This window comes from Dufourea novaeangliae, unplaced genomic scaffold (assembly GCF_001272555.1).
Source record: "Dufourea novaeangliae isolate 0120121106 unplaced genomic scaffold, ASM127255v1 scaffold112, whole genome shotgun sequence".
Taxonomy (NCBI): domain Eukaryota; kingdom Metazoa; phylum Arthropoda; class Insecta; order Hymenoptera; family Halictidae; genus Dufourea; species Dufourea novaeangliae.
Genome location: NW_015373993.1, coordinates 909,178 through 936,712, shown reverse-complemented (window position 1 = coordinate 936,712; position 27,535 = coordinate 909,178). Strand labels below are relative to the sequence as shown.

Genomic DNA, 27,535 nt, shown 5'->3' with positions numbered 1-27,535 from the left:
GGTAATTATTTGGAATGTATTATCAGCATCTCCATTTTATTAAAAAAATTAATATAATGAAGAGATAAATTTGCTAATTTTTTAAAAGAAAAGACACGGAGGTAAATTTAAAAATAACATTATTAACGCTTTCTTCCCGATGCTCCTGGGTTTTAACGAACAACGAAGCAACTGGGGTTCTTAATCAACCCAGAAGAAATAGGGACTCTCGGACGTCTGATTACCATAGGCTATCGTGTCTATTCGTAGGATTATCCGATGGAACTGAGAAATAAACCGCGTGATTTCGCGTCTTCCTTGGAGATCTTGTGTTATCGTTATTACAAGTGGGGTTCTATGAGGATTGACAAAAGCATTCGATAAGGGGCGTGACACTCGCCAGGACGTTTAATTGAAACAGGATTATTAAAATATCTGCTTACGGTTCGATCGTACTCAGTTACGTTAGGAATCCACGGCAATCTTGGCACCCGTCCGGCCTCGCCACCGTCGCGGAATTATTCGCAGGAATTCGAGGAAGATCGACGATCTCATCGTCCGGAGGAATTTATTAAAAAAAAAAAGAAAATATAATAAATCGTTCATCCCTGGGGATGATTTTAACGTTCAGTCCCTGTTATCGTGTTTCTCGCGGATCTTCGATTCCGTTTATTTTAGATGTTTACACGTTCCATCGAATTTATTCTTATGTTTCCTCGTTCGAGAGACAAGAAATCAAATTCGCAAACGTCTCGCCGCGAACCAGCGAGTAGGAAAAATCGTCGCAGTAACTCGCCGCGAAAATATGTTAGCGAACCAGACCCCAGGGGGGCTTCTGGCGCGTCCCTTTTTACGCTGCGAAGCAGTAGCAGCCGCGTTCCGGCATTATCAGCCGCACCGAAAATAGCGCGCAAACGCAATTTCGTTCGTTTTATACCTATGCAGAGAACGATTCGGTGAACGCGGACGAGCGTTCGAAAGTGCTCTAGAAGCGACGGCGGCAATTTATCGGCTAACCGTAACACGCGTTTTCGAGGGGATGCAGTACTGGGTTCACTTTTTTTTTTTTCTCTGTTTTAACCGTGAACGACTACGTCGAGAAGGCTCGATCGCGATATGTTTCAAGGGCCCTCGATCCGCGTCGTTCTCGGAAAATACCGATGTAAAACGATCGCTCGCCAATCGGTTCGAGCAGATACTCCAAGCAAATTCCGCGATAAACTCTCCATCGTAAAGGTGGGAGAGAGACTGACAAAGTAATTTTTCTGAAACGACGATCTTTCGTTTGGCACACTTTCACGATAGAAAGTCGTGAGATTCCCGTTATGTACACGAATGGAGGACGAGTGCCGAGCAAACTATCGGAGATTGAATTTCTTTTACCGGAACCAACTTCCCGGGTTTTTCATTGTCCCCGAAAAGCACGACGAGAAGAAAACGAATCCGTTTAGCACGCCTAATTCTCGCGAACTGTGTGTGTGTACATACGGTGAGGAGTGGTTCACCGTTAGTTCTCGTAAAGGGTTCGTTTAAGCGAGAAGAATAGCTCTACGCCCGACCAGCTAACAGCCTCAATTAAAATCTCAAATGGGCATTCACCGGTCGGTATACCTACATACATATGTATGTATATACAATTCTAGGGGCCACTGTTTTCACGCGAACGACAGAAACATAACGGGTCACGATTGTGAACCACAGGGGACTCTCGAGCGTGTCTGCGTTGGTATATAATGCAACGTGACAGCGCAACGACACCATGACGGAGCTCCCCTTCCTCCTCAGTCACGCAGGTAGCTGCTGTTCGTCTACCTGACCGGACATTCCGACGATTCCCCAGAGTCGACTCGGTTGAGCACCGCTTGGGCTTCTTTGTATGTCGGTCAGCTCGTAAGTGGCGGAGCGATGGCCGAGCATATACGGCGCTCGTCCTCCGATGGTGGTTCTGCCGGCGATAAGTGCATCGCAGAACATACAGGCGTGTACTTCTCGGCCACGGCGATTAACATCCCGCCCAGCCTTTTATCCTTCGTTCACGAACCCGTTCGAGACTCTCCTTTGTCGTGGTCACCGTGAAAATCGACAGCTCTTTCCAAGACGCGTTTCCCGAATCGGGATTTCCGTCTTCGCCGTTCCGAAGGCAGACTACCGTAAATAGTCGTCCGTGCGAGGATCGTTTTTACGGCTTGATCGATCGATCGAGGAAACAATGGCCCCTCGTTTTGCGGAGTCGATTCGCGGTCTGGATTTAAATGAGCGGAGCAAGTGCCTGATAGATGTCCACTGAGAGATACGGTATTGTTAGGCTTTGAATTCTATTGATTTTGATAACTAGAATACCTGTATAGTAGAACCGATGCTACTACAGTAAATAATCGATGAGTGTTCGAAGGTTCTTCGACACTGAACACTAAATATTTTGGATGTTTTCAAGAAATGAAATTGTGCCAAAAACAAAAATTGCGCTATACTTCTCTCGACGTCCCATACAAACCTGCAAAGTTTAAAAAAAATCGGAATTTTCGGATTACCGAACTTCCCTTGTTAGAACACTCGTCGATGATTTACCGTATCGTGGTCTTTCCGTTAAAATCCCAGAGTCTAAAAAATACACATCAGCGGTTCTAAGGAGACCCCTAATCTGACGATAGTACGGTATCGGATCATGGCGGGACCATATGGCACTAGATATAGGGTCTGCAAGCACGCAACAACACCTGGCGCGACACTCCCTTCTGGTCCCGCTGGTCGTCGAGGTGCACAAGGACGACCGTGTGTCGGCGACAACCTACCGATGCATTCCGGGCACGTAGCTGGACCCCGCGAATGCGAAATGACACTGCCGTGGAAATAATGAGGTGGTCACAGGGGAAACGGCGATGCCCCGTAAATCCCTCCCGAGTGTCGCTCACCATTATGTTTTATGGGTTTCAATTTCCTCAGGTCCGACACAGCCTCCCAACTCCCTCGCCGTGTTCCACACCTTCGGCCGGTTTCCGACTTGAAATTTCGAGGCCATCGTTTCCCATATTTCATGCGAATACAGCACCCTTCTCGATTCTGACATCAATTTTAATTAGCACGCTTCAGTGAACTCTTTCAGTTCTCGTTCCCTCTGGCCTTCTGATTCTTCGACGTGTTCCACGGGCAATCGAAATATCTATCGTGAAACGCGATCGTGTTTCGTGACAAAAGTAGGAATCTACCGGAAGAAATACTAGAATACGGATTTACCATCCTTAAAACCCTACACGCGGTCCTAATCCGGCGACCCGTCTATAAACCAGACTCCCGCAAAGTATCTCGATAAAGTACAGATATATATTCCTATAGACTGATAAAGTTCCACGCGGGACACCGAAATTCGAGGGAACCTGGGCGCCGGTTCAAAGCTGCGAGAATCCGGTGAATCGTGGGGGTCACCGGGAAATCTGTTAAGCCGTCGAGTAACGTTCTTACTCGGAGGGTGGGTGGGGGAGGGAAAAGAAAATTCAACGGCGATTGCGTTAGTTTCCCGCGCTGGCCAACCAGGCACACATTCAAGGAATCGGGCCGATGATTTTCGTTACGAAACTACTGGCGAACTTTCACGTTAGGTTGGGTAGGGGGTGGACGACACTTGTACGCGGCCGAAAACACGTAAATAAAGTCGGTCAGAAGTCGTTTATAAATCGGGGGGTGGATGGAAGGGGATGGAAATTCATGGCGAAGACCGGGGAGAGAGGAAGGAAAGGAGAAAAAGCTCCGAGTTATCCGAGTGACGATCGAATGGGAGATTCTATGCCAAGAAAAATCTCGACGCACTTTTCACCGGCGAAACCGTTTTCGCCGCACGCGGTGCGTGAATTCCACGCGTGGAATAAGGGTGGTCGTCCCTCTTCACGAGACGACGGGAGGCGCCTCTGGAAAGGGATATTTTTCGGTGGACGAGCAACTTTCGGCCGACTCTTTTCCCCTATTTGATATCGCCACAATGAGATCGGGCTCTTTTGGGGTTGAACGGAACCGTGCGGTTTAGCGCCGGAAAGGGGTAGTTTGAAATTCTGTTATGAAGCAGTTGCTCGGGTGAAAAGTTCGGAAACTTCGAATCGGCATATTAAAAGGAATCTTCGATATCGAGGGGAATCTTCTAGGGGTATGAAATGTGTCTTATTTCGTCGGATATTCCATAGAGAATAACCATCGACGCAGGAAGAAAATAGAGAAGCTAGAACCATGGAAGTCGATCCGCAGGAGGCTCGAAATCTTGCCTGGGCAAGTTCCCTCGCACTTGGCTGAATATATATTAAAAGACGGAGGATGAAGTCGGCTCACGGTCAGCACTATTTCGCACATGGCCAATGCCGCGGGACTATCGACCGTCCACGACCGGTGTTCTCTCCGTTAACTTCGCCCGGTCGCGGTGAATAAATTTCCAAAGGTCCACCACCACCACCCTGGGCTAGCTAGGGGGATGGGTACCGGTGTGCACCTTTTATTTCGAATTTCCCGCCCACTCGAGGGGAACATCGGGCGTGGATTGGTACTCGACCACGAAACACGGTGAATTTCGGTCCCGAATTCGAATTTCATCGTGCCACTCGGCTACCCCCGGTAATTGAAGGGGTCTCTACCATGGGTAGGAGAACAGCTCGATCTTGCCCTCCCTCCGCCATTCTTTCGATCCGTTCAAACGACTGTGCTTTGGATCGAGAATCGGGAGGGCGATACCGGTTTACAGGGCCAACCAGGTTGGACGTTGCCAAGGTGTTGTTCCAGAAGATTTTTGTCGCAGAGAATTTAGAAAGTTAAAAATCTTTTCGAAAACATTTTAACGAATGGTGGTTCCGCAAGTTGGGGAACCGTTTGTATGGCTGTTCGGTGGGGGAAAATACTTTCATGCAATCCCACAATCAGAGAAAATTCAACGAGGGACGAAGCTTCACGGGGAGCACCGATGAGGTTTCGATAGGACCCCTTCGGTTTCCCCCATCCCCCGGAATCCAGCAGCTACGAAGGCAGCTAGGATTTATCGGGGATCGAGGAAACTTAATCGCGCACGGTGGAGAGTGGATGGTGAAATACGAAACTTCGCGATTCGCCTTAATTTCACGGGATGAGAGGAGCCATTGGGCAGAGGGGGTAGCGGTGCGAGGGGGCAAGGGGATAAGAGGATAGAGAAAGCCACCCCAGAGAGGTCGCAGAGCAGCCAGCACACGTCACGATGATAAATCGAGCGCGAGAACTACGAGCCACGGGGTGGCAGCGTGCGCGTGGGGGGCACGGTCACCCTAGCGAGACACAATCTTTTCCTATTAGCCGCGCATGGAACCTTAAAAACGTTGCCAAAAAAGGGGCCACGGAAAAACGAGGAAAAGGATCCAGGCGACGCGGTGCGGTGAATTATTGCGCGACCACGCTCCTGCGCGAATTTAATCGGGTGCACCGAGTAGCGCCGAAAAATATCCCTCCCTCCCACCCTTCCCGACCAGACATACTGCTCTGAAAATTCAGTTATATGTGCCACGCGCCACTAATTTTAATAAGAGCGGACGCTATTCGATCGTATGTGCGGTTAGAAAAACAAATGTATGGTTAACTAAAAATGCGAACCTGCCTGTCCTTTTCAACCTTCATTGAATTGAATTTCTCCATTGATGAAACGGGGAAATTCTAAAAGGTATTGCAGGATAAGGGGGTCAAATGTGCCCTTAGACCGATTTAAACTTGTAATATACCATTCGATAACTTGTCGAAAAAATACAGTTTGGACTAAGTTTCAACCCTTTATCTCCACCAGGAGGGTAGTAATAGGGAAAATTCGGATTATTGGTTTTTCTTCAAGTTTCCCTGTATAATGACCCGCAAAACTGTAAAAAATCTGATAGCATGTTTTTTTGTGATTTTTTAGTTGAGTATCCTAGTTGTGAAAAATGAAAAATGATAAAAAATATTTTTTTAAGAAATTATAAGAAATTGATACATCTTCTTGACTGACTAGACACTTTGCAAACAATTATTATTTAATTTCGTTAACTATTTGAAGGTTAATGACGCTCTCAGATGATGCTGCTGTTCACTATGTATCCTTCCAATAAAATTCTCCCCAACTCTGTGTCCTTGCGGTTTAAAATACTAATTAAGGTAATGGTATACCGGGAAAAAACCTCCTGTTTTATTCGAAGCGTTCGTTACAGCCAATCACGATACCCTAGCGTCGTCATTACAAAGTATCCTCGGTGTTTATGCGTTCGGCGATTTCTCGCCTCGCAATCCGCGCCCCTATCATCAGACGCGCACGGGACTGTCCGATAATTGGGACACCGAGCGCGATCTCTGTAATTACGCTCGACAACGTACGGGCCGTCCCGTGGAATAAGTGAAAAACCAAAGTCGTAAAATCATAGCCGGTTAAATGGCGATCGCGCGGGGAAACATTAGCCACGGCAGTTCGTTAATTCAGTTAGGGGGTGAAGTGGGAGCCTAGTCGGGTGTGCGTTATAATCGTCGTCGAAGCTTGTATTCGCACCAGTAATAATAAGCGATCGGTCCACCGTGCGGTTGTCCCACAATTTATTATAGTCATAATATCGCGAATACGGTCGTGGCTGTCGCGGCAAACGACAATTTATTACCGGTATCATTATTATCGCGACTCCAGAGACACGGTAGACACGCAGAGGCACCCGGTGTTTGGCCGTATTCCCATAATCATCGTTACGTTCCACGGCGATTTGGGACCGTAACGGAACGGAACGTTGAACACCGTGAAAAAGAAACCGCTTGAAAACACTCTCGTGGTTCTTCACCCTAGTGCAAACGTTCGCGAGCGTAGGCTACGTATATTTTTACGATTTTCGATCGACGCGTTAATCGCTGCACTAATACCTTACGATTTTCTCGATGTCATTGTGAAAGAAGGATGTGTTTCACGCGTCCGAATGTTGTTCAGGTGATATGTACAAAGTTACGCGAATTTATCGATCGACGCCACGAAGAAGGGAATCACAGAAACACGCGCGTACAGAGAGGAATCATCCTGAGGCTTCAAAGCCCCGTCGTTGAAAAGGATGTTAAAAAATTGACAAGACACGCGGAAATCTCGGCGTGGTTACACACGCGACTCGCAACCGGCTTTCCGCCCGCTCGACAGGCTTTCACGTTCGTCAAAAAGAAGAAAAAAAAAACAGACACACATACGGGGGAGAGATTCGGGATTCGAAGCGGCGGGGCGGACAAAGAAGATGCGCCAGGAGCAACGAGCGGATGAATGTAGGCCTGGCCGTCGGGAAAATGGAAGAAGAACCACCCCTCCCGCGCGGACACTGAACGAGAGAACCGTTTCTACGAGGCTGCTTCTTTATCCCCGTGTGTTGCATTGTCCGATCTCTTCACGAGACTTCGTGGCTGCTACGCTTTCGCGTCTGGTCGAGCGTTTACCATATGGTTTTCTTCGGTTTCGGGAGGATACAACGAAATACAGTAAATTCTCCATGAGAGCTCGAATGCTCCCTGGCAATCATTGAATATTTCATACACTAATAAAAAAACAAATACTATTGGCTTTACAATTCCAAGCTCTACCATTGTGCGAAATAACATTAAAAAGTCAGCGTTACACCTTCGAACACTCATCGATGATTTCCTGTACAGATCGAGGAGGGTCCTCGGCTTCTTTTGCACCACGACTATGGAACTAAACCTACTCTGCTAAACCTCACTAAAAAGTCAGCGTTACACCTGGGAACCTCTTCTTGTGATTGTCAAGGAGCCTTTGGACACTCTTCGAGGATTTACTGTATACAATGCCGTCATAGAGGGACATTACATGCTCGACAAACGTGTACTACCTGCTCAAGGAATATTCGGCATCCACGGTTACTTTGATATCTATTCGGGGAATTAACGTTAACGGGGTAACATCGATGAAATTCATGGTTCGGAAAGAAACGTCGAAAAACACCCGAAGCAATTTTACAGGGATTGTCTTCTCTCTCCGCTGTCTTGCCGAGTCCGACCGAACGATAGAATCCCGCGAATCCGAGCGGATAACCCGAAATCGGTCGAGCGCGATTTTTTTTCTTCCATGGAGCTTTTCCGACTCGCGAATATGCTATGTGCAGCCCATGCAGAGGGCATGTATGCGCCAGCAGTTTGGCTGGTTGGAATGCGTCCATTTCTCGGGAGGAAACGAGGTCTCGCCGCGACGAGCTTTCCAGGAAGCGACGTTGAAACAACGAGACCCAAGGAAGCGGCGCGACGGCAGAGTCATTCGGAATCGCGGGCGCTCGACGATCGGTACGACGACATCCATTCCCGTGCTCTTTCCTCTACTTCGTTCAGTTTCCTTTCAATTTGCGCTCGGTGTTTTCTGTCCGTCCACCCTCGGCCAAACTGTCCTCCGTGTTTCCCCCTGTCACGCTGGAAATCCGCAAGAAAACCATCGGTCTTCCAATGTCTCGGTAGTGACTTTTTGGTCACGGATGACAATCCACCCTATTCTCGAATTAAAACCAAGCACGACGAACTCGACTTTTTTTTTCCCATCACGGTGAAACGATTCCAAACCATCCCCAAGGAATAGAACGACACGGTGTCTCGCGAATTTTTCAATTTTCCGTATTCCCGACACTCAGCAGTGGCGAAAATAAAATAATTGTCATCGGTCGGCGACGTATTCGTCGGACACACGAGGGGATCCCCGTCTAGGGGGGTAAACCGTGTGGAATAGGGCGTGTAACTGCATTTTCTCGGGGAGCTTCATCCCTACGGAACCATTCGCCGGGGTGAATACGTTCGGTGGTCCGACCCGAACGATAGGGGAAGAGAGAAAAATCCAGGGATCGCGTCTCCTCGGCCGAGCGTGGTTTCCCATTCTGGCGAGAGGATCAGCACCCGACAGTCTCGGGCGGATCGTGGCGAACGAAGATGGGAGCAGCTTCCTTTTCATTTGTTAACGAGGTTCCAAGTCGCTGGAACCGAGAGGAAATAATTTTTCCCGCTGGCTAGACCAGGGACACAAGCATGGTCGCTTTTTCTTCTTCTTTCATTCCAGACAGCTGGATCGTTTGCTTTTTCCAGCGGTGCTCCGTCTCCTACCCTTAGCAACCGGAAATGTCCCAAGGGGGTAAACTGATTGCCCCCACTACCGGGCTTTCCGCGAAATCACGGCGTTATTTATTTTTATTCCGTGGTAACGCACCGCGAAAAGCACTCACACGAGTCAGGATCCCAGGATACGGGACACACGGTCGTCCCCGTTGATGCGTTCCGCTAAATCATCGAGGGTGTGTGTTTATCGTCTGTCGGGAGAGGAGTATACCAGTGAGGCAGCCAGGTGAAACGTGCGGTAAATTCGAGAAACTTGAAAGAGAAGCGACCCGGCGATAAAGTGCCGGCATTAAAGAGGGGGGTTAGGGTTCGTGGAAGATTTTTCCAGGGGGTGGGTGGCCGAGAGAACGGAATCGGCAACCCCGAGAGTTTCTGTAGGTTTCCCTCGCGCGTGGGAAAGGAAACGTAGTCAGAGAGTGATTTCTTTACCCGTTGACGCGCCACCCTTAAGGACAACAACCCGTCAATTTACTCGAGACGTAACAGGATTAAATTATTCGTATACAGTCGCGTGTTTGTTCTGTCGTACCGTGGAGAAACAGAGGAAGATTGCATTTCTTTTTCTTTGTGGAATAGAAAACGTAAGTGCGGTGCGATTTTTCCAACCCCTTTCAGGCAATATTTAACAATGCGCATTCTTGTTCATTTCAGAGTAGTTTGTATCCGTTGTCAAAAAAAAAAAATTAAATCTGTTCGATATGCACAATTTTTTCAAATAATTGGCTCCTCTCGAGGCTTTTTCTTTCTCCTGCGGGACACTCGGATACTCCACTCTCTTTCCCAGATGCGGCACGTGAAAAGTAAATTGTCGTACGCGCCAGCTATATCGCTCGCATAGAAACACGGTTTATTTATCGCGGATTTCGCGGCCGCCAGACCTCGCTTCGCTTTTATGCGCCGCGGAACAAAGCCGGGAAACTTTTGGTGGGTGCGAGCGACACGGGAGCAGAGCAGAGAAATCGTAGGGGATCGTATTTTGTTCTTTCGAAGGGGACGGCGTCGAAAGCAACAAGAAAAAAAAAATTCCTCTGTCTCTGCACGCTGTTTACCCAGATTTATGGTCGGCCAGCTTCGTCACGGGGATGAAATTCCCATACCGATCGGTAGAACCGGTCAATTTTTCACATCGGTCCCTCCCCTCTCTGCAACATATTTTCCAGTTCTTACGAGCAAATGAACGAGCTCCATCGATCATATTTACAGCACGCCCGGACGAATACGCGAGACGATCTATCTGGTTGGTGTAGCCGTAGAATCCACGGCTGCACGGGTATTCGATTGATTCGATTTAAGGGCATTGTCGAGCGGCAGTAGCTCGTTTCCCGTTACTCCAGTCTCGGTGCAATCAATTATCCTTACCGTTTCGATTAAAAGTTACAAATCAACGGGTTCGGCTCCTGACAGAACGAACGTATCGCTCGACTTATAATAAAGATATGTATGTACTATCGGAGCCAGATCGGAGAGGAACACGCACGTAACACACGTGAGAATGTGTCCTAGACGGGGAACAGAATGAATCCTCGCGGAGACTTTCAATCCAATCTCGGAGGCGGGAGAGACAGGGGAGGGGATTCGAATGTCTCCGGTTCACGCAACCCCTTTCCGCGGCTAGCCGAACGGAACACGCGCATCGATCATATTTACAGTTGCGACAGAAACGTAATTGTGGCGCCATGGGACCACCAGACCTCACTCCTTCTCTCTATTCCTCGTGCCTTTTTTTCTCCCCTCTCGCAGTTTCGTTTCTCTCCTGTTCGGGGCGAGACACACGTTCCAGTCACGTAACCTTAAATTGGTCAATTATTTCCCAATCGTCCTGCCAGCCGCCGACGTTTGCAGTCCCCGAAGAGAGTTTGCGCGCGCCCGAGCGCGACTATCCGTGCCAGACAATCGCGACGATTCCTTGGATAAAGCCCATCCTCTCACGACGAACTATATATAGAGGGTGTAACAAAAATGTTGGAGGATCCGTAATTGGGAGACCCGTGAGGTGATTTGAAACAAGTTTTTCTTTAGCGAAAATGTTGTCCGAGGCTTTGTTAACGAGATATTAACGAAAACCCCCGACCAATCAGGGTGCGAGTTTGCCGGTCGAGTTCCCGCGGTAACGTTGGCTACCAATCGCAGCGCGCAGCCAACGTTACCACGGAAACCCTGATTGGTCGGGGTTTTTCGTTAATATCTCGTTAACAAAGCATAAGATAACATTTTTGCTAAGGAAAAACTTGTTTCAAATCACCTCACGAATCTCCCATTTCCGTGTCCTCCAATTTTTTTATTACAGACTGTACATATATGTGGAAATATGCAGTCTTATTTTCGCGGATCGAGCCAATCGTGCCCGGGAAACGATCAATCGCCGATTCCAGTCAAGATCGTCGCTGGGATCGATACCGTGCCCGGAAGCACCGACGAACAATGGCAGAAATTTATGGAAACCAGAGCGAAACGCGGTCGTATCGCGCGTTTAAACGTGTCTACCCGACGAAGTTTTACGATCTGTTATTCTCGGTCTATCGGTGGCAAAGTTCTCGTCTCTCTTCCGTCATCCATTTTTCATTCCGAATCCCGACGAACCGCGCACGGTCGCCGTTTCAAGAGAGATTTCCCGCGGAGAGGGAGAACTTTTTAATCCCCGAAACACCTGAAATGAAAATATTTCTGTTGCTGCGTTTTCTCGCGATTCACCTTCGTCTTCGTTTTTCGTAATATCACGCCTTGCTAGAAAATTCAGAATAGCTTGTGAGAGTCGACGGATAAAGGCCTGGTAATCTTGTCGCCGTTTTGTTCCACGAGAATTAGACGCGTTTTTATTCCGTTAATGCGTATCCCCACACACGGCGCGCACGTCTGAGGAAAAGAGAAGAAACGGGCGAAAAAAAAAAAAAGAGATGCAAATGCACCATGTGGTTCCAATTGCACCACCCTCCACGTATGACATACGATTCGCCTGGCGTTCTTTTTTTTCCTCTTCTTTGTTCTCTTTTTTTTTTTTTCGCTCGGGGGCCCGTTCTTGCCCGCGAGCGTCGCCATGGCGCTCTTTAATCACCTTTCTCTGTCTCTGGCGCTTGCGAACATAAAAATGGCACGCCGCGATTTGCCGCGCCACCAGACAAAACTACGCCCGTGTTTGCGCGTGCTTTTATATTCGGGCTGGCGGTTCCGCTTCCCGAAACGATCGGACTTTCGAGAAAATCCCCGCCGTGAACGTTCCATAGACGCGGTATTCAAAGGTTTTACGAGCTGAAGCCTCGAACGCCGGCGCCGCTGTTCTCGTATTCTTTACTGGACCCTCCCCCCACCACTCCGCGTCACTGCGTTAATCGTACAAATGAAATTCATAGAAGGAATAAAGACGAAGAAAAATAACAGTCGATTATTCAGATCTCGGTGGAATAATAGCATTAACCCCGTGCCCTATAACATCGTGTCAGACTCGTGTTGACTATTTCAAAATCGTTTCAACATACAAGAATATTATTCGATTTTCTTTCAGTCGAGGTGACATGCCACGTCGCTGACATTAATTCTTAACTTTTACAGTAAAAACACAGTTGCGATAAGTACAGGTTTCCTTTCGTTTCTGGGAAACTATTAATAACAATGTAATCCTGGAGTCTGCAGACGTCGAGAAAATCGTAGGGCAAGGGGTTAATGAAATTAAATCAGATTTTTCTATTTCGAGCCTGATGGAACCTTTAACAGAGTGAACGAACTTCTGTTTAACTTCAGACTCTGTAAACTGTCCCATAAAAATCTGTATTCGCATAAACATTCGCAGTACATTTGCTTTGGCCATATGTACGCTTTTCAGAAAAATTCTTCGCGATAAATCCCACTGGCTAGCGTGTGTCCATTGAACGAATTGCTGTATTTTTCTACGAGTCCCTCGAATTCTGTCCATTGGATAGAAATAAAAATTTTAATTCATTGGCCGATTCGATCCAGAAAGGAATCTGTTCTATACGTTATGGTATCTGGAACCGAGTACCGCAGCTGGACGATTCGTATGTTTCGATCGAGATCATTTTCGCAACGTTCCAGGAGAATCGATTTCACGCGGAACGGTAAGTATGCCGTGCGCATCGCAAATAAATTCCCCGTAAACGACGATAAAATTAGAAACTCCGTGCCTAATTTCGCCCTGAACACGCGAGTTATTATTGCGCCTACCAGCAGAATGTTCACCGGCGACCCGGTCTCTCTCTTGTCCAAATATTATGTAACGTTCGCCGCAGGTTCAGTCATTTTATAACGGCGAGCGCTAATCTCTCGCCGCCTGCAATCCCCCTCCCTCACGTGTAACGCCATTCTTTTCTTTTTTTTTTTTCTACTTTCCACGGATTTCTGCTGCTGTTCGGAGTTCCGCTCTCTCGCGCTGGCTCGCCTCGCTCGTCGGACAGAAGCCAGCGGAGCGTGCACCGTGTGTCCGGATGATAATAAAACCGCGAAACCGTGACAATTTTCACGGAGTCGTAAAAACCGTATTAAACCTGGCGAATCACGAAAACCGTCCCGGTTTTTTTCAGAGACGTCGTCGCACCTACGAAGAAAGGCGGTTCTGTCGCGTACCGGAAACTTCCGCAGCGGAAAAACCGAGAGGGAACCGAGCTAGACTGTGCCCCCACCTCCAGGTTTCTTGTAACGCAATTTCCATCGTCCAGGTGGACGGGTAATTTTCTTACGAGAAAATTCTCGTCGAGCTTGACAGTCGTAGACACCGGTGCAATTTAAGAATTTTTTTTTATTTCCCAGTCTATTTCCTCCCACGTTATCCCAGAGTAAAATCTATCGCGAGACATTCGAGTTTGGGTTTGTTGCTTTTTTGTTTTTGTAATTCGTGCTTCGGTTAGTCGGACAAGCAGAGAACAATTTATTCCCAGTAATTGTTTCAATTATTCCAAGCCCGCGCGAATTCGGCCCGAAACGCGACCGGTGCCAGTGACAACCGACAATTATCAGACGAACTCGTTTCACGAGGGTGACACGTCCCCGACTACGGAGACACGCGAACGGGCTAACGAATTCAAGAGAGAAAAAGAACGATACTCTATGTGAGATCCCTGATGGTACACGAAATCCCCGTATAACGTTATTTCAGTCTAATTAGCCGAGGACGTTGATCAACACCCCGAACTCGAGCATAGAAAAATAAATAAAGACGTCGCAGCATTCCACCGCGTATCTTATCTTTCAATTAAGTCGAACCACCGTTGACTGAACTCCTTTCTTTTCCACTGAATATGCTCGAAGACAAACAGAGCGCGAGTCGTCGAAAGACTTCCAAAGAAGTTTCGTCACCTGTTAAAATAGATCGAAACAGGACTTGGCCCCCGAGATGGTCGCATTTTTGTTACGACCAGAAGGCTAATTGGTTATAAAAAGGCTCCGTTGTTGATGGGTGGGCTCGCATCAGAAGCTGTATACTTCGCGAAGACGACTTATCACAATTACCAGTCACAAAGAAAGAGGATTCCAATCTGGACCGTCCTATTAGAGCGGTCCAAGAATATTCTGAATCCTTCTCCGTCTAGATCGTGATATTAAGCTCGATATCGAAGTCAAATTCCCTGGATTCCGTTCTTCGAACGAGCACACGCGTAAGAGGACGTCATCGCCGTGTAACGCTTTAATTGCGCTCTGCTCGCGAGAGCTCTTGGGCCCCCTCTTTCGCCCAACTACTCGATTCACTTTTAATTACTTTCGACCTTGCGCGAATGTCTCCCGTGCCTCTCGAGCCGGATGACTTCATGGAAACTCTTCTTCCGGCGCGCCAGCGCCGTCGAAGGATCGACACGACCTTCGGCCACACGATCGAGACGATCAGCGAGCACGGCGCTTGTATCGTAACTCCTTTCCAATCGATCCCTAGACTTCGGTATTCCCTGGAAATGACTGTGTATCGCGCTACGCCCAGGCGAGAACCATTCAACACCACTTTTTCCTCGGTTCGTCGAGAAAACAGACGTATACATACATATACAGGGTGAATCAATAACGACTACTATCTAAAATAACTCGTTACCTATTAAATGTATCAGGGATTAATCATCGGATGGATACAAATTGTTTTTATATCTTATTTTGTTTTGAGATATCAAGGTGACCTTGAGTTTATTAAGTTAAAAAAAAAAGATGCATTGAATTTGAAAGAACTCAAGGTCACCTCGAGATCTAAAAATCAATAAGTTATGAAAAAATCAAATTCTATCCATCCGATCCATCTCTTAAAATGCTACACGGTTCATTAAAATATGTTTTGATAGAACTAATAAGTAACGCGTTATTACTGACCCACCCTGTATATCTGCAGTTCCTTCGTTTCGGTCCTTCTGACCTCTTCTCCGTTCCCCGTAACCGTATTTCTTAAGAAAACACCGTGACCCAAGATTGCCTCGCCGTGACTTTGACCGAGAACACATGTATAGAGACCGAACGCTGCCTTCTATGGGGAAAACCCGTCGACGATCCGCATCCTGAACGAGCCAACGAGGGGAAATCGAGAGCGCAGGTTTCCATTTCTGCGTCACGGATAGGTTCCGTGTGTGCTTTCTTGCCCTGGGCCGTCTGCGCGCAGCTTCCAAGTGAATAATGAACCCCGACCCGGAATCGTTCTATGACTACCAATCGGACGAAACGATTTTTTATTCCGTGGTGTAGCGTCATGCAATTGATTTGCATACAAACTCGAGCAATGTCGTTTCTGGTTTTACACTAAATGTACCACGACCAGTAAAATGACCGGTTTCACCGTTTTAAATCCCATCTTTTTGAAGGGTTAGGGAAATTTAGTTGATGCTTCATTAGTGTAAAGATTAATTTAAACTAGTTTCGATTCCTTTTCGCGGTTCTCATCCTTAAAAGTCAGTTTGGTTTCTGGTGATCTCTTAATCCCATGATATATCCTAGTCAGACGAAGATCTTCTCATTTACGGGCGAGCCGCTTCCTCGATTCACGATCGTTCACCGAATAAGTCTCGACAAACGTGCGGGTTCGTTCAGTTTCTTTATTTCTCTCCTTTCATTCGTTCTCGCTCGTCCGTCCAGAGGATACGGATCCATAATCTCTGCGCCCCCGTCGTCTCTTAACAAGTAAGAAACTCGCCCCCGCGCCATGACGGCGACGATATCCCACCCGGAATTAATGACGGCAAAAACGTCCATTCCCTCAACGAAAAGTCACGAATTTTTGTTCCCGCAACTCGTATTTGTTCTCTCGACTGTAGCAGGGCTCTTTCCTCGATTTTTCACCGGTCACTCGTCCGTATTTATAACGTCTCGGAGGATGACGACTCTACGAAATGACCGTGTCTCTCTTCGTGCGCCTTTCTTTTCGTCCGTTCCGTCAGGTTTTTTCCAACACACGCGAAATTACGTTCTATATTTTCTTAACGTTGGACAGAGTCAACGAGTCGAAGTGGAGACTCGAATATATCATTTGAAATAACTAGAAGAAGCTCATCCTTTTTAGTGTAACGACAAACTTTCGATTACGAGATTCAACGATGTCCTCCGCTGGAAATGAATCGTCCGACCTCGCTCTAACTAGCTCGACGACATCGAAAACAATTACAGAAACATTTTACAGCCTCCCAGGATATCCTTCAAGGACAAAACTGTTTCATCGTCTCGCGGATCGAAGATTTTCGCTACCGTGGGACACACGACTGGCGCGAAATCGAGCACGCAACGCGTGTATAACCACGTCACGATACACGGTGTTGCGCCACGAGATCGTAAGGCCTACTGTCCATGAAATATAAGAAAATAGAAAAAATAGCCATGTTTGTACATGCCTAACACTACATCGCATTTTAGTGTCTTGTTTTTTGATTAGCGGAGCTACCAAATACACTAAATTCTTGCACGTCTTTTTATTCATTCTATAGAAAAAAAAAAATGAAATACACGATCATTTATGTTCTCTTCTATGTAAGGATGTGACCAATATCTTTTCCGACTTTCACGCTGTTGAATATAATTACAACATAAGGCGATAAGGTCCTCCTCGTCGCCCGACATCTTCGCGAATGAGGAAAATCAAGCTTTTTGTACGCTTCCAATACGCTCAAATGGACAGAAACTCAAGCGCTGAATGTTGTACGCTACGCTGACGTGTCTATGACGAGACTCCTTAGTGGACAGTAGGCCTAAATCCCCTCGCAATTGCCGTGAAACAAAAAAGACACGAGATAAAATGAAACAGCATAACCCGAGCGTGTAATCGGTTCGACCGCATACCAACACAGAGTGGTGTACACAGTCCTCCGAAGCGTTGAAAAAAGCCTCGGGTAATTGCCGTCGCGAAACGTTTAACCCGTTATTCAATAGCTTCTCGTCACAGCCAAGGACGGATCGAGCCGATTCCACGTACGATCGACGTTTTCCGCCGTTGAAGAAGAAAAACCAACGACTACCGTTACATAGCGTTGCTCGATGAACCGGCTTCTCGATCGTTCGAGGCAGCGCGGTGCAATGCCAGCGCGAAATTCTGCCGCGTGTCCACGGCCTCGTAATTCAACACCGGTAGAGAAGAACGTGGCTCGCGACAACGAGCTGGAGAACGCGAGGTTTCGGTCGAAAAACCGCACAGTCAACCGGATGCGTGCGTAAAAATTGTTTCCTTGTTTTTTTCTGACTCCATCCTTGAAATCCTCGTCCACAGAAGAATCCGGTTACGTGAGAACCGTGCACTGTATCTATGAATTGTGTCGTAAACAACGCGTGAGCGTTTATAGAAAGACGCGCACAGGTCGAATTTCGAGGCTTGTGACGATCAGATGGCGAACGTGCGCCCGGAGAGGAAGCTTCCGGGAACTTCGAGCGGACGCGCGACACGGAAAAATAAATTTCAACTTTCGCGGAAGTCAAACACACACCGTGCTCGCGGGTCTGTCGGCGAGACTCGTGGAAACGTCGATTTATTCCGCTGTCTGGCTGATCGGCCGGAAATAGAACTCTTGAATACGGGGTCGAGAGGACCACTGACTTAAGGACCGAGTAAATTTCCGATCGCGAATTATTCCGCTCGTGTAACCGTCAAGACCATCGAACACGAAGTTAACATCGGGAAACTGAATTTCGACGAGCATAATCGAGATGAATTTTTTAATATGGGAAGACTGTTACGGGCGTCTGGTACCTTGAATGATCACCATAGAAACGAACGTGGTAAAAATGGTTGTGAATTTTAATACTTCCTCTGGGATATAATAATGAGTTTCGGTTCACTCTTCGATTCGTGAACGAGGGTGATCGTTGGTTAGTTTAATTTTGTATTGTTTCTACTCGACGTGGTCAACGAAAGGGGCGAAATTTTCGAACAGCAGTTCCTAATTATTTTTGACTTGCGTACCACCAAATTCCATAAATAGTACGCTCCAATATTAGAAAAATGGTTGTAATTTATAAAGCTTCTATTATTTCAATTCTTTTCGTTTACCCCTAAGAACCAAGAACGTACCCCTCAGATTGAGAACCGCTGATTTAGAGGCTCATAGTACCCACCAAGAGGAGTAAAAAATTCTGATCTACATCGAAACAGCAACTACTACACCAATTTTTATACCAACAGATTAATTCTTGTTCAGACAATGTAACCAACAAATCGATTCGATTTACATCCTCCGATGCGTCAGCGCGATCAGATTGGCCCCCGAAACAGACATACACCGGACGAAACTCTCGGATAATCCAATGGAACGAAAAAAGTTTCCGCTCGCTGGCGAAGAAGAAGGTGCACACAGCGAGAAGAGAGAAAAAAAACCACAAGAAGTACACCGAAAGAGTACGGATTGTGGGTCACTCGGCATGGCCGTCCCACTTTCTCCTTTCCCCACGAGTCCTCCTTTTCCCCGATGGCCCAGAGAGCTCCGGCCCTTCTGGCTGCAACGTTAAACGCTGCTCCCACCGGAAGTCATAAACCTTCGGTGTCCATCGGGAGATCGTATTGCTTATGAAATAAACGACGGAAAGCTGTGTGTGTGTGTCGCAGCGAAAGAACAAGTAAAAAAAAAAAACAGAAAATTTCTGTGGACATTTACTGGTTCCCCCCTCGTGGTCGTATTATCCGTGGCGGTCCGGTTGGTTCCAACTCGGAACGGATTACGGGCGTAAGGGGAAAGAAATACGCTCCATGCAAATTCCCTCGGTTTCCCGGCATCAACATAACCGTCCCTCCCTCCGTAACCCCGCAAAATGGACCGAGGTGAATCTGTTCGCGAGAAGGCACGCACACATAGATTGCGAAAGAGGCGAGATCATGGCTGGAGGATTGGGGACGAGATGCAAATGAGAGACCCTGGACCGGACACGAGGAGACGATGCACAAGCTCGCAGGTGCACGGTGGTAATCGATTCTCGCGATCGAAACGAGGCTTTGCGAGGGATTACCACGATTATCCGAATAATTAGTCCGCAGCTCGAAGAGGGGCGAGGGTACGAACCGGCAAATAAAGCTTCGGACCCCGACGGCGTTCGGTCGACCGGCGAATTCGAATTCCATCGGTGTATTTAGCCGCATAACTTCGGCTCGGTGCGTATAATCGGACGCGATTGTTCGCGAGGAGAAAAATTCGGGTCGAGGCTTGAAACACGGGGCTGCGTTAGGGTGCGTTTCGAACCGCATTTAATCGACTCGATGGCGATTAATTTTACGCGGAAATCGCGCCTTTTTACCGAGGGGAGGGGATGGAGCATGAAATTATTCATCCACGCGTTCGAAACGACACTGAGCAGTCGAATACGAATCATTCACCCGACGACGACTGTGAGCTTAGCGATAGGCTCTTTTCGCGACTGACCGTCGACGTATTTTACTTCAAGTGAAAATTTCTCATTGTTACATTTAGAAATAATCTAGTTATGACTGGAACCGCCAACCAAAAACAAGTCGATCCAGGTCACTTTTGACCCATATTAAAGTTTTAAATATTATCTAGTGACACTTATATCACACCCTGGCAAGAAAAGTGTCACAAGTCGAAAACGTGTAATTTTTCGGGAGAGCGAAAATAAACTGATTCATTCACGTAGCATTTCATATATTAAACAAAGTGATACCATGTCGCTTAAGGTATTGGACTTCAACTTGTGACATTTTTCTGGATGGTAGAACTACGTATTGGAATATATTTTATGAGATAAAGTGAGAATTGACAATTTCTGACTTGTGACACTTTTCTCGCAGGAGTGCGATATTATCACTGGACTAAAAACACGGATCAAAAGTGACTCGGCTCAGCTGGAAGTGGGGTTCAAGGAACGTTCGATTATCGTGTGCATTGAAAGTTCTTAGCGCAGTAGCGATGGATCGTTCAATCGCGGAATCTGACTTTCAGGGCGTGGAATCGTGTTCCAATGCTTAAGTTGGTTCGTTTTCTTTTTACGTAAACACCTTATAGTCCTTGAAGTATCGTAACTAGGCTTACGCGCGCGTCTGAGTCATAGACGATTGCTCGCGAAGCTGGTATATACCCCGATGACAGCCCGCGAGAGCTATCTCGTTCGTCATTTTGTTTTAATCTCCGTGAAGAAAAACCAGCAGCTCCCACGGAAAGGGGGGAGACACGGTCAATGGATTTCAGGGGTGCCGTGGAAAGTAAAGAGCGATAAAATGGGATGACTCACCGAGCACCTTGCAGCTTCCGCCGTGCAGGGAAACACCGGCCAGCTGAATGATTGCCATGAGAATATCGCCTAGCATCAGGCAGGCGACATGATGGGTCTGGCACCGCCAGTGCAGAACGTGATGAGAAGCCGGCAACAGCCAACCAGCGGCCAACGTGGCCGCGAGGAACACCGCGCTAATGATGAAGCCCACCGGGTACAAGGTGAACCGGATGTCGGCGGCCTGCATCTTTGGTCTGGAAGGATTAGAAAACAGAATTATATTTAGGAATCGTAAGTTTGTGCGATCTTACGTGTTTGTACATTTTATGCATAGTTCCCACTTCGAACCTGTGTAGAACAAAAATTCTATGGTTCAAAATAACCTTGCATTTGCCTGCTATGTCCGTCCCAGACAATCCACCTTCCAAGGGTTAATTAAGAAAATATGTCCCAATCAGGGATTTCGTGTTCAATCGTTTCGCTGAAGAATTATACATGGATATCGATATTTGATAACTACATAGTCACAGAAATGACACGCATTTCCGAACGAACGTCTTTGATTACACACGTGTGTACATATATGGCGACACCAGCGAAAAGGTTAGGTACATATAACCTCGTGCAACCTACGTTCAATGAAATTCCAAAGCCTTTTAAAACTGACGCAAGATATTCGTTCACGTTGAACTAAGCAGCTCTTAAAATTTCAGCTGATCATCGTTCGCCTGAAAAGTTGATTCTCATTCCACGAAACGTTCGCGTACACCGGTTCCGGAATTTCGACGCGAATCGGCCAACCTGTTTCTCTCGGCGAGTGAAAGTTCCCGTCGAGAGAAACGTTTCACCGATTCTCGAAGAGATGATTTCAGCTTAGTCACCTCACGGAGGGGAACGTTTAAACCGGAGCTCGCGTGACTGCCGGAAGAGCAGAGAAGAAACATTTCCCGACTAATCGCCGCTGGTACGTATCGAGCATCGAGTCATTACTGCGTTATCCGCAATGCATCTCTCCACATGCGAAGGTATTCGCCTGTCTTTCGTCGATCGATCGGATCGTAGGCCGCGGCGATTGGAACTTTTCCACGTGTTATCAGGGAACGGTGTGTAAACCCTTACGAACACATTATACACCAAACAAAACTGTTCGTTGCTGTGGTTGCTTCAGACGGTGCGGTGGCAGCGGTCACTTGTAAAAGCTAGACTGCCTCCTCCTCCTCCAGGCCTCGTGTAAACGTTCGCGTTAATTGAGTTTCGAGCGTTGCTTTGCAAATTACACGCGAAACCCGTGCACCAGCCGACCCACGGCGCGATACGTTTTCTGTGTGTAATTTCCGGGGACTCTTGAGAGCCACGGACCCTATTACCGGCCATCGTGTCCCGGAATCCCGAGGCTCGACGAAACCGAGCCCGTCCTACTGCTCCAAACGGAATCCATAATACACCGGATACCGACGTTCGACGATGATTAGGACATTTCATTTCGGATAGGCGACAGCGTACGAGTAATTACTACCGACGTGTAGATGTTATCTTTAAAATTCCGTTTTAGTAACTCATTATTCTGTTACGATGTAATTAAAGTTATGAAATCGATACATGCAGGAGTCGTTTCTGGTCAGTTTTGGAAAAATATTAAATTATAACAGTAATTTTTTGAAAAATATTATTCTCCACATTACTTTTATCAAATATGTGGAGAATAATATTTTTCTCTTTCTTTAATTATCGACACCTGGGCTCCCCATATTTTTCGCCGCTAGTGTATGTATATCTTTAAGAATTCATTCAAGACACCTGTTACAACGAAGGCTCTGTCGACACTCGTTGCAACGGGACAGGTACAACCGACACAATAAAATCTACAGATTCTGTTATTCCAAGAAAAAAAGAAAATACCAACGATACGAGTATCAAGGCCTCAAGTATGTACTTTTCCTTTCGTTATCGACAGGTCGGGGATGGAAAAAAAAAGGTTCGTTCCGATTGGAGTGGGTCATCGCCGACCTGGAACGCGCTCGTGGATGACGCGCAGTAACCCACGGATGTGACCTAGAAATTCTTCGTGAGAGAGAGGAGTGAAAGTGAGGCAGCCGACTTTTTTCTGGCGGTGTCGTCAATCGAAGCCGGAGTAACGTCGGGCGTATCGGCACCTCGTCGGGGAATACGTACTACATCGAACGTTGCAATTAAGCCATACGATAAATCCAGATCGGATCAGTCGATACCCACCTCGAGCGAGAAAAAAAAAGAAAAACATCCGTTCCCGGCTGGTTCGAAGTGGGCCACACCGAGCAGACCCGGGTCGATCGATCGGAAATAAATTAAAAGGTGCCCGAGAGAGCTGCATTTACACGGTTAACCCCGATTCGCATCCGTGAATCCCGAAAACCGCGTACGCGAGGCAATTATTATTTCAGACGGTCGAGCACAGCTTGTTTATCCATTACTCACCGTTTCGCGCTCGGTTGTCGTGCATTTTCCCGGGCGACTTACCAGCCGGCGTTCGTCTCGTTACGTTAATTTTGATTAACGAAGAAACGCGTGCGTTCCGTCGACTCGGAACACGATCAAGTTCGAGGACCAGCAGCGCAGCGCTAACGAGAGCAAATCGTGCCCGAGCGGTCTCGAGAAACGAGAAGGAAACGTAATAAACTTACGCCACGCGTAACCGTGGCTATCGAACAGAATCGTGGTTGCGCCTGTGATACGGCAAAAGGAGTTGTGTAAAAAAAAAAAAGTAAGAAAATCTTTTTACGAACCTTTGGGAATCGTGTTCGGCGCAGGCGAACACCTTTGACACCTTTAGCTCCTTGATCCTCTCGACGCAGAACTGGCCAGCTGGTAAAGTGACACCGCCGATTTCCATGCCGCCGTCTGGTAACAATATCGCGTCCTTAGTGTCACCGACGATCGAGAAATTATCGAAACGTGGACAGCTCGGAAAACCGGGCACGATCTCGACGGCGGAGGATGCGTTTGGTAGCAACGGCGTGTCGTCCACGGCCTCCTTCAGGATCGCGCATGTGTGCCTGTAACAATTAGAAATTTTTCGGTGTACCTCTGATCGATCGAATGCAATCATCGAGATATCTCTATTTAAAATTTGAGGATGTAGGTAAATATATAGGGGAGCATTGCTTATATTGGACCAGCACCTAGTTTGGACCATTTGTGTATCTCTATAAAAAAATATATTTACAGATTTTCCGTTGGGTATATCGAGTTAACCCATTTGCATCATAAGCTCATATATGTTTTTTTTCCTTCTTTATGCATTTTGCAACATTTTTACCTTTATACAATGCGAACATTACTATCTTATACCTGCGATGTTCTATGCTTGTGTAAGAGAAAGAAATAAAAAATTGGTCCAAAATAGGCAACTCTCCCCTACATATATATATACAAATGGTACTTAAGAACATGGGTGAAAGTGTTCTCTTTAACGCAGTAGCCATCCAGCGATTCTCTCTCGAGTGATATACACACGAATCGAGTAGAGAAAGTCGAAATATTTCGTTTTCTGAACAGAGTGCGTTGACATCGGGTTACGGTAGAGTTTGTGAGTCACGTTGATTGAAAATGCGGAGTCACGTGTGGAATTCGTACTTGCATGGAAAGGACCCCAATTGTCAGACTTCGATTTTAACAGGATTTTGTGAAATTATACTATACAGTGTTCCTAATGATATTTATGGAATATTAAGTGTAGAAACTCGATAATTTTAAAGATATAAACAATCAAAGTTACGAACCTCCAAGATATATGAATACAAAGTCAAAGTTATCGAAATTGTATTGACAAAGTAAAACAGAAATATTTCAGCCAAACAACCTTATACTTCAGTAATTTGCCTTCTTAACTTTCATTGTTTATACCTTTAAAATGATCGAATGTCTACATCTAACATCTTACAAAACCCCGTTAAAATCGAATCACACAATTTAGGTCCTTCCCTTGTCAGCGGACGCCCATCGTTCTGCATATACGTAAACTCTCGACCCGTGAATAGAAATCGGACACACGGGGAATAGAACCCTCGTACGCCATGAAAAAATAAGAAAGAAAGAAAAAAAGAAAGGTCGTATCGCAGGAATTTATCTAGGAAACACGCGCGTTGGCTACGCAGAATGCTAACAAAGTCCACGGAACGCCACGGTACTCGGGCCGATTGGGAACGCGATTAAAACGGAGCCCCGCGGTTCTCTCTGTTTACCCGAACCGTCACACGCTTGCATCGCAAACAACGCGCGTTCGAGGGTGACTCTCTTTCTCTGGCGTGGCCCGCACCAGCGATCATTCATTTTTGACCCGGACGTGTCACGAACGACAGGAACCGAGCTTTCAATATAAAAAAATACGACGACACGTCAGGTGAAACCGATAAATTTCATCAATCGTCGCCAGGCGATCACTCCATCCAGAAACGGTAGAATATTCTCTTGAACCCGCTGTTCGAACGATTTTCTCGACTTCTCTGTCTCTCCCACATCCCCATACCCGAACTTTTATCGTTTTTCCGGCAATTATTGTGTCGATGTTTCCTTCTGTCCCTTCCAGTCAGAAATTTGTATGCTTTGCAACGCGCAGCGGGGCGCCTAGGGTCAGTAGACCTGCAGTTTAGTTTAGGGGGGGGTTGCTCAGAGGATGTCTACGGTTTCGAGAGTGCAATTTCAGTTTGGCTTTGCTGGATTGTACTCTCGAGAGTGCCCCGTACTTAACCGTTAGAGCAATTTAAAGAGACTTCGAACTGGTTTGTTTTCTTTCGAAGGGACATCATAACACGACCTCTTGAACGTTATCTTGGGTCTTTAGGTTTTGAATGTTATTGAGTTTATGTATTTTCTGTGTTCTAGTAGCATCGGAGAGTGCAATATCAGCGTGACTCCAACATACTTTGCACCTCTGAAGTATACTTAAATATTGCAATACAGGAATCTAAATGAATACTCAAACTTTTATCGCTCAGATTACATGTAACACGATCGTCACGGAGCCTTCAATGCTATTCTTAAGCGTTTACGTAGTCTTTATTTCCCAGTTAATCTACCTGTCACCTCAACAACGAAGGATTACGACACTGTTTTTTCTCGTGTATGTACATACCGGCGAATCAGGACATTGACTCCCTGACTTTCAATCATTCGGGGACATGTAAACATAGATACACCCGTGTTTAAAGCGTGACGAGATAATTGATATCAGGTGTATTGTTGCCGATGGTTTACGGTCCCGTTTCAGTCTCAATCTATCCGGATAATGGACTGTAATATTAATCTAATCGTCCATAGACCAAGTGTGCCCGTGAGATACGGGCTGTGTCAGATCCCGTGGTCCAAACCTGACAGATTCACATTATACTAACCCCTCCGAACGAGTTTAGACTGACATTAGTCACAGATTGTAGAGAGAAAAGGAGTATCCCAGACACCCTGGACCCGGATCGTTCATTTACTAGACGTCTGCTACGCCCTATTAAGCTATCTAACCTAATAGAAATCCTCCTCCCGGAATTTAATCCTCAATCTACAAGAATCTACGTCAATCTTAAATCTGTATTAACCCGCCCAAGAAGAATCACTACCACGAGTCCTACCTTGAAGATACTCCGTCACGTCTTATAATTACCATAAGATAAACAAACCAAAACATAAATTAAAAAAACCAGCAATACCGTATATATTATTACTCCAAAATAAGTTCCAACAAGAATCTCTGTAGACAGGCTCTGAACACCTGGAAATATCAACTGGAAACTCACTTTTCGTCGTGGAAAACAGCGTTATGGCCGCAGCACTGCCGAACTCGTGGCCTCATGGTCGCGGCAGCGTGGTTTCCCTCCATTCTCTTCGGCACGCAGATCAGCAGAGCGTTCGAGTCCGCACAATAATCGCCCGGTTCGAATCTGTCCCGTGCATGTACGTCGAGCATCGCCAGACCGTCGTCGAGCAACACGAACGGATTGGTCTTTCTGTAGGGCACGTAGGTCAGCTCCGAGTTGTCCCCACATTCCGGCTTCTTTCCCTGAACGATGTCCCATTCGGCCGGTGGCGCGTTCAGCAACATTTGCTGGGACGGCGAGTAGATGAACGGTTTCCACTGGTTCTTAGTGGCTTCGCAGCGGGTCGACGTTTCCGGCTCGCCGTCCGATTCACGGACCAGCTCCTCCATGTCGCGGCAACACTTCAGCACCGTCACGCGGGGCTGCGCGAAGTCGATCGGTTCCGACAGAACGACTACGATCGCGAGGCTCGCGAGAAGGATCGCACGGATCGCCATCGTCGCGAGAACCAGTTTCAAACGGAGGTCAAAACACGCACGGCACAACCGGTAACGTTCCCACGCGCGCGTGAAGGCTCGATTAACTCGGGACCATCACACACGGAGAACTTGCAACGGCACTGTAAGTCGACTGGATCGACTGGTAACGGACGGATTCGATGCTAATTCTTCGAGGATTCTAGATCCTGGAAGTCACGCAAATAGTTTGTAAACAATCGTCCAGAACCGAAGAATCTCGAGTAGATTTAATCTGTCACCAGGAAAAGGCACGATATCGTACGGTTCGTCGAGAACACAAAGAATTGTGGTCGAATACACGGGATCACGCTCCAAGACGTTTGTAAACAGTCACGAAATATTCATCGGGCAGAACCTCGATGTATCTTCGTATAGTTCTTTCTTGTTTTCAATTCCTTTTGTAGAAGGTGTACACACGACACGACGGTATAAATTGGTAGAGAGCAACGTCGCTGGCGAAATACACGCGACGGAAGTAAAAGTGTTTTTGGCGCGTCTCGGTCGTTCGCTCGGGTACGAGATCGGACGTGACTCTCTCGCTCGAAGGTT

The 27,535-nt window shown here is 46.9% G+C and overlaps 1 protein-coding gene across 1 annotated transcript in view; it reads right to left on the bottom strand.

Moving 5' to 3' along the window:
- The window catches only part of LOC107187836 (probable G-protein coupled receptor Mth-like 1), a 141,709-nt gene extending 114,657 nt beyond the window's left edge, over positions 1-27,052 (bottom strand). The window contains exons 1-3 of the mRNA XM_015576014.1: positions 26,448-27,052; positions 23,445-23,714; positions 20,701-20,936 (exon numbers count right to left, since the gene is read on the bottom strand). Coding sequence (XP_015431500.1) covers positions 20,701-20,936; positions 23,445-23,714; positions 26,448-26,965 — 1,024 coding nt within the window. The 5' untranslated portion in view covers positions 26,966-27,052. The remainder of the gene's footprint in view (positions 1-20,700; positions 20,937-23,444; positions 23,715-26,447) is intronic.
- Positions 27,053-27,535: the final 483 nt, after the last annotated feature.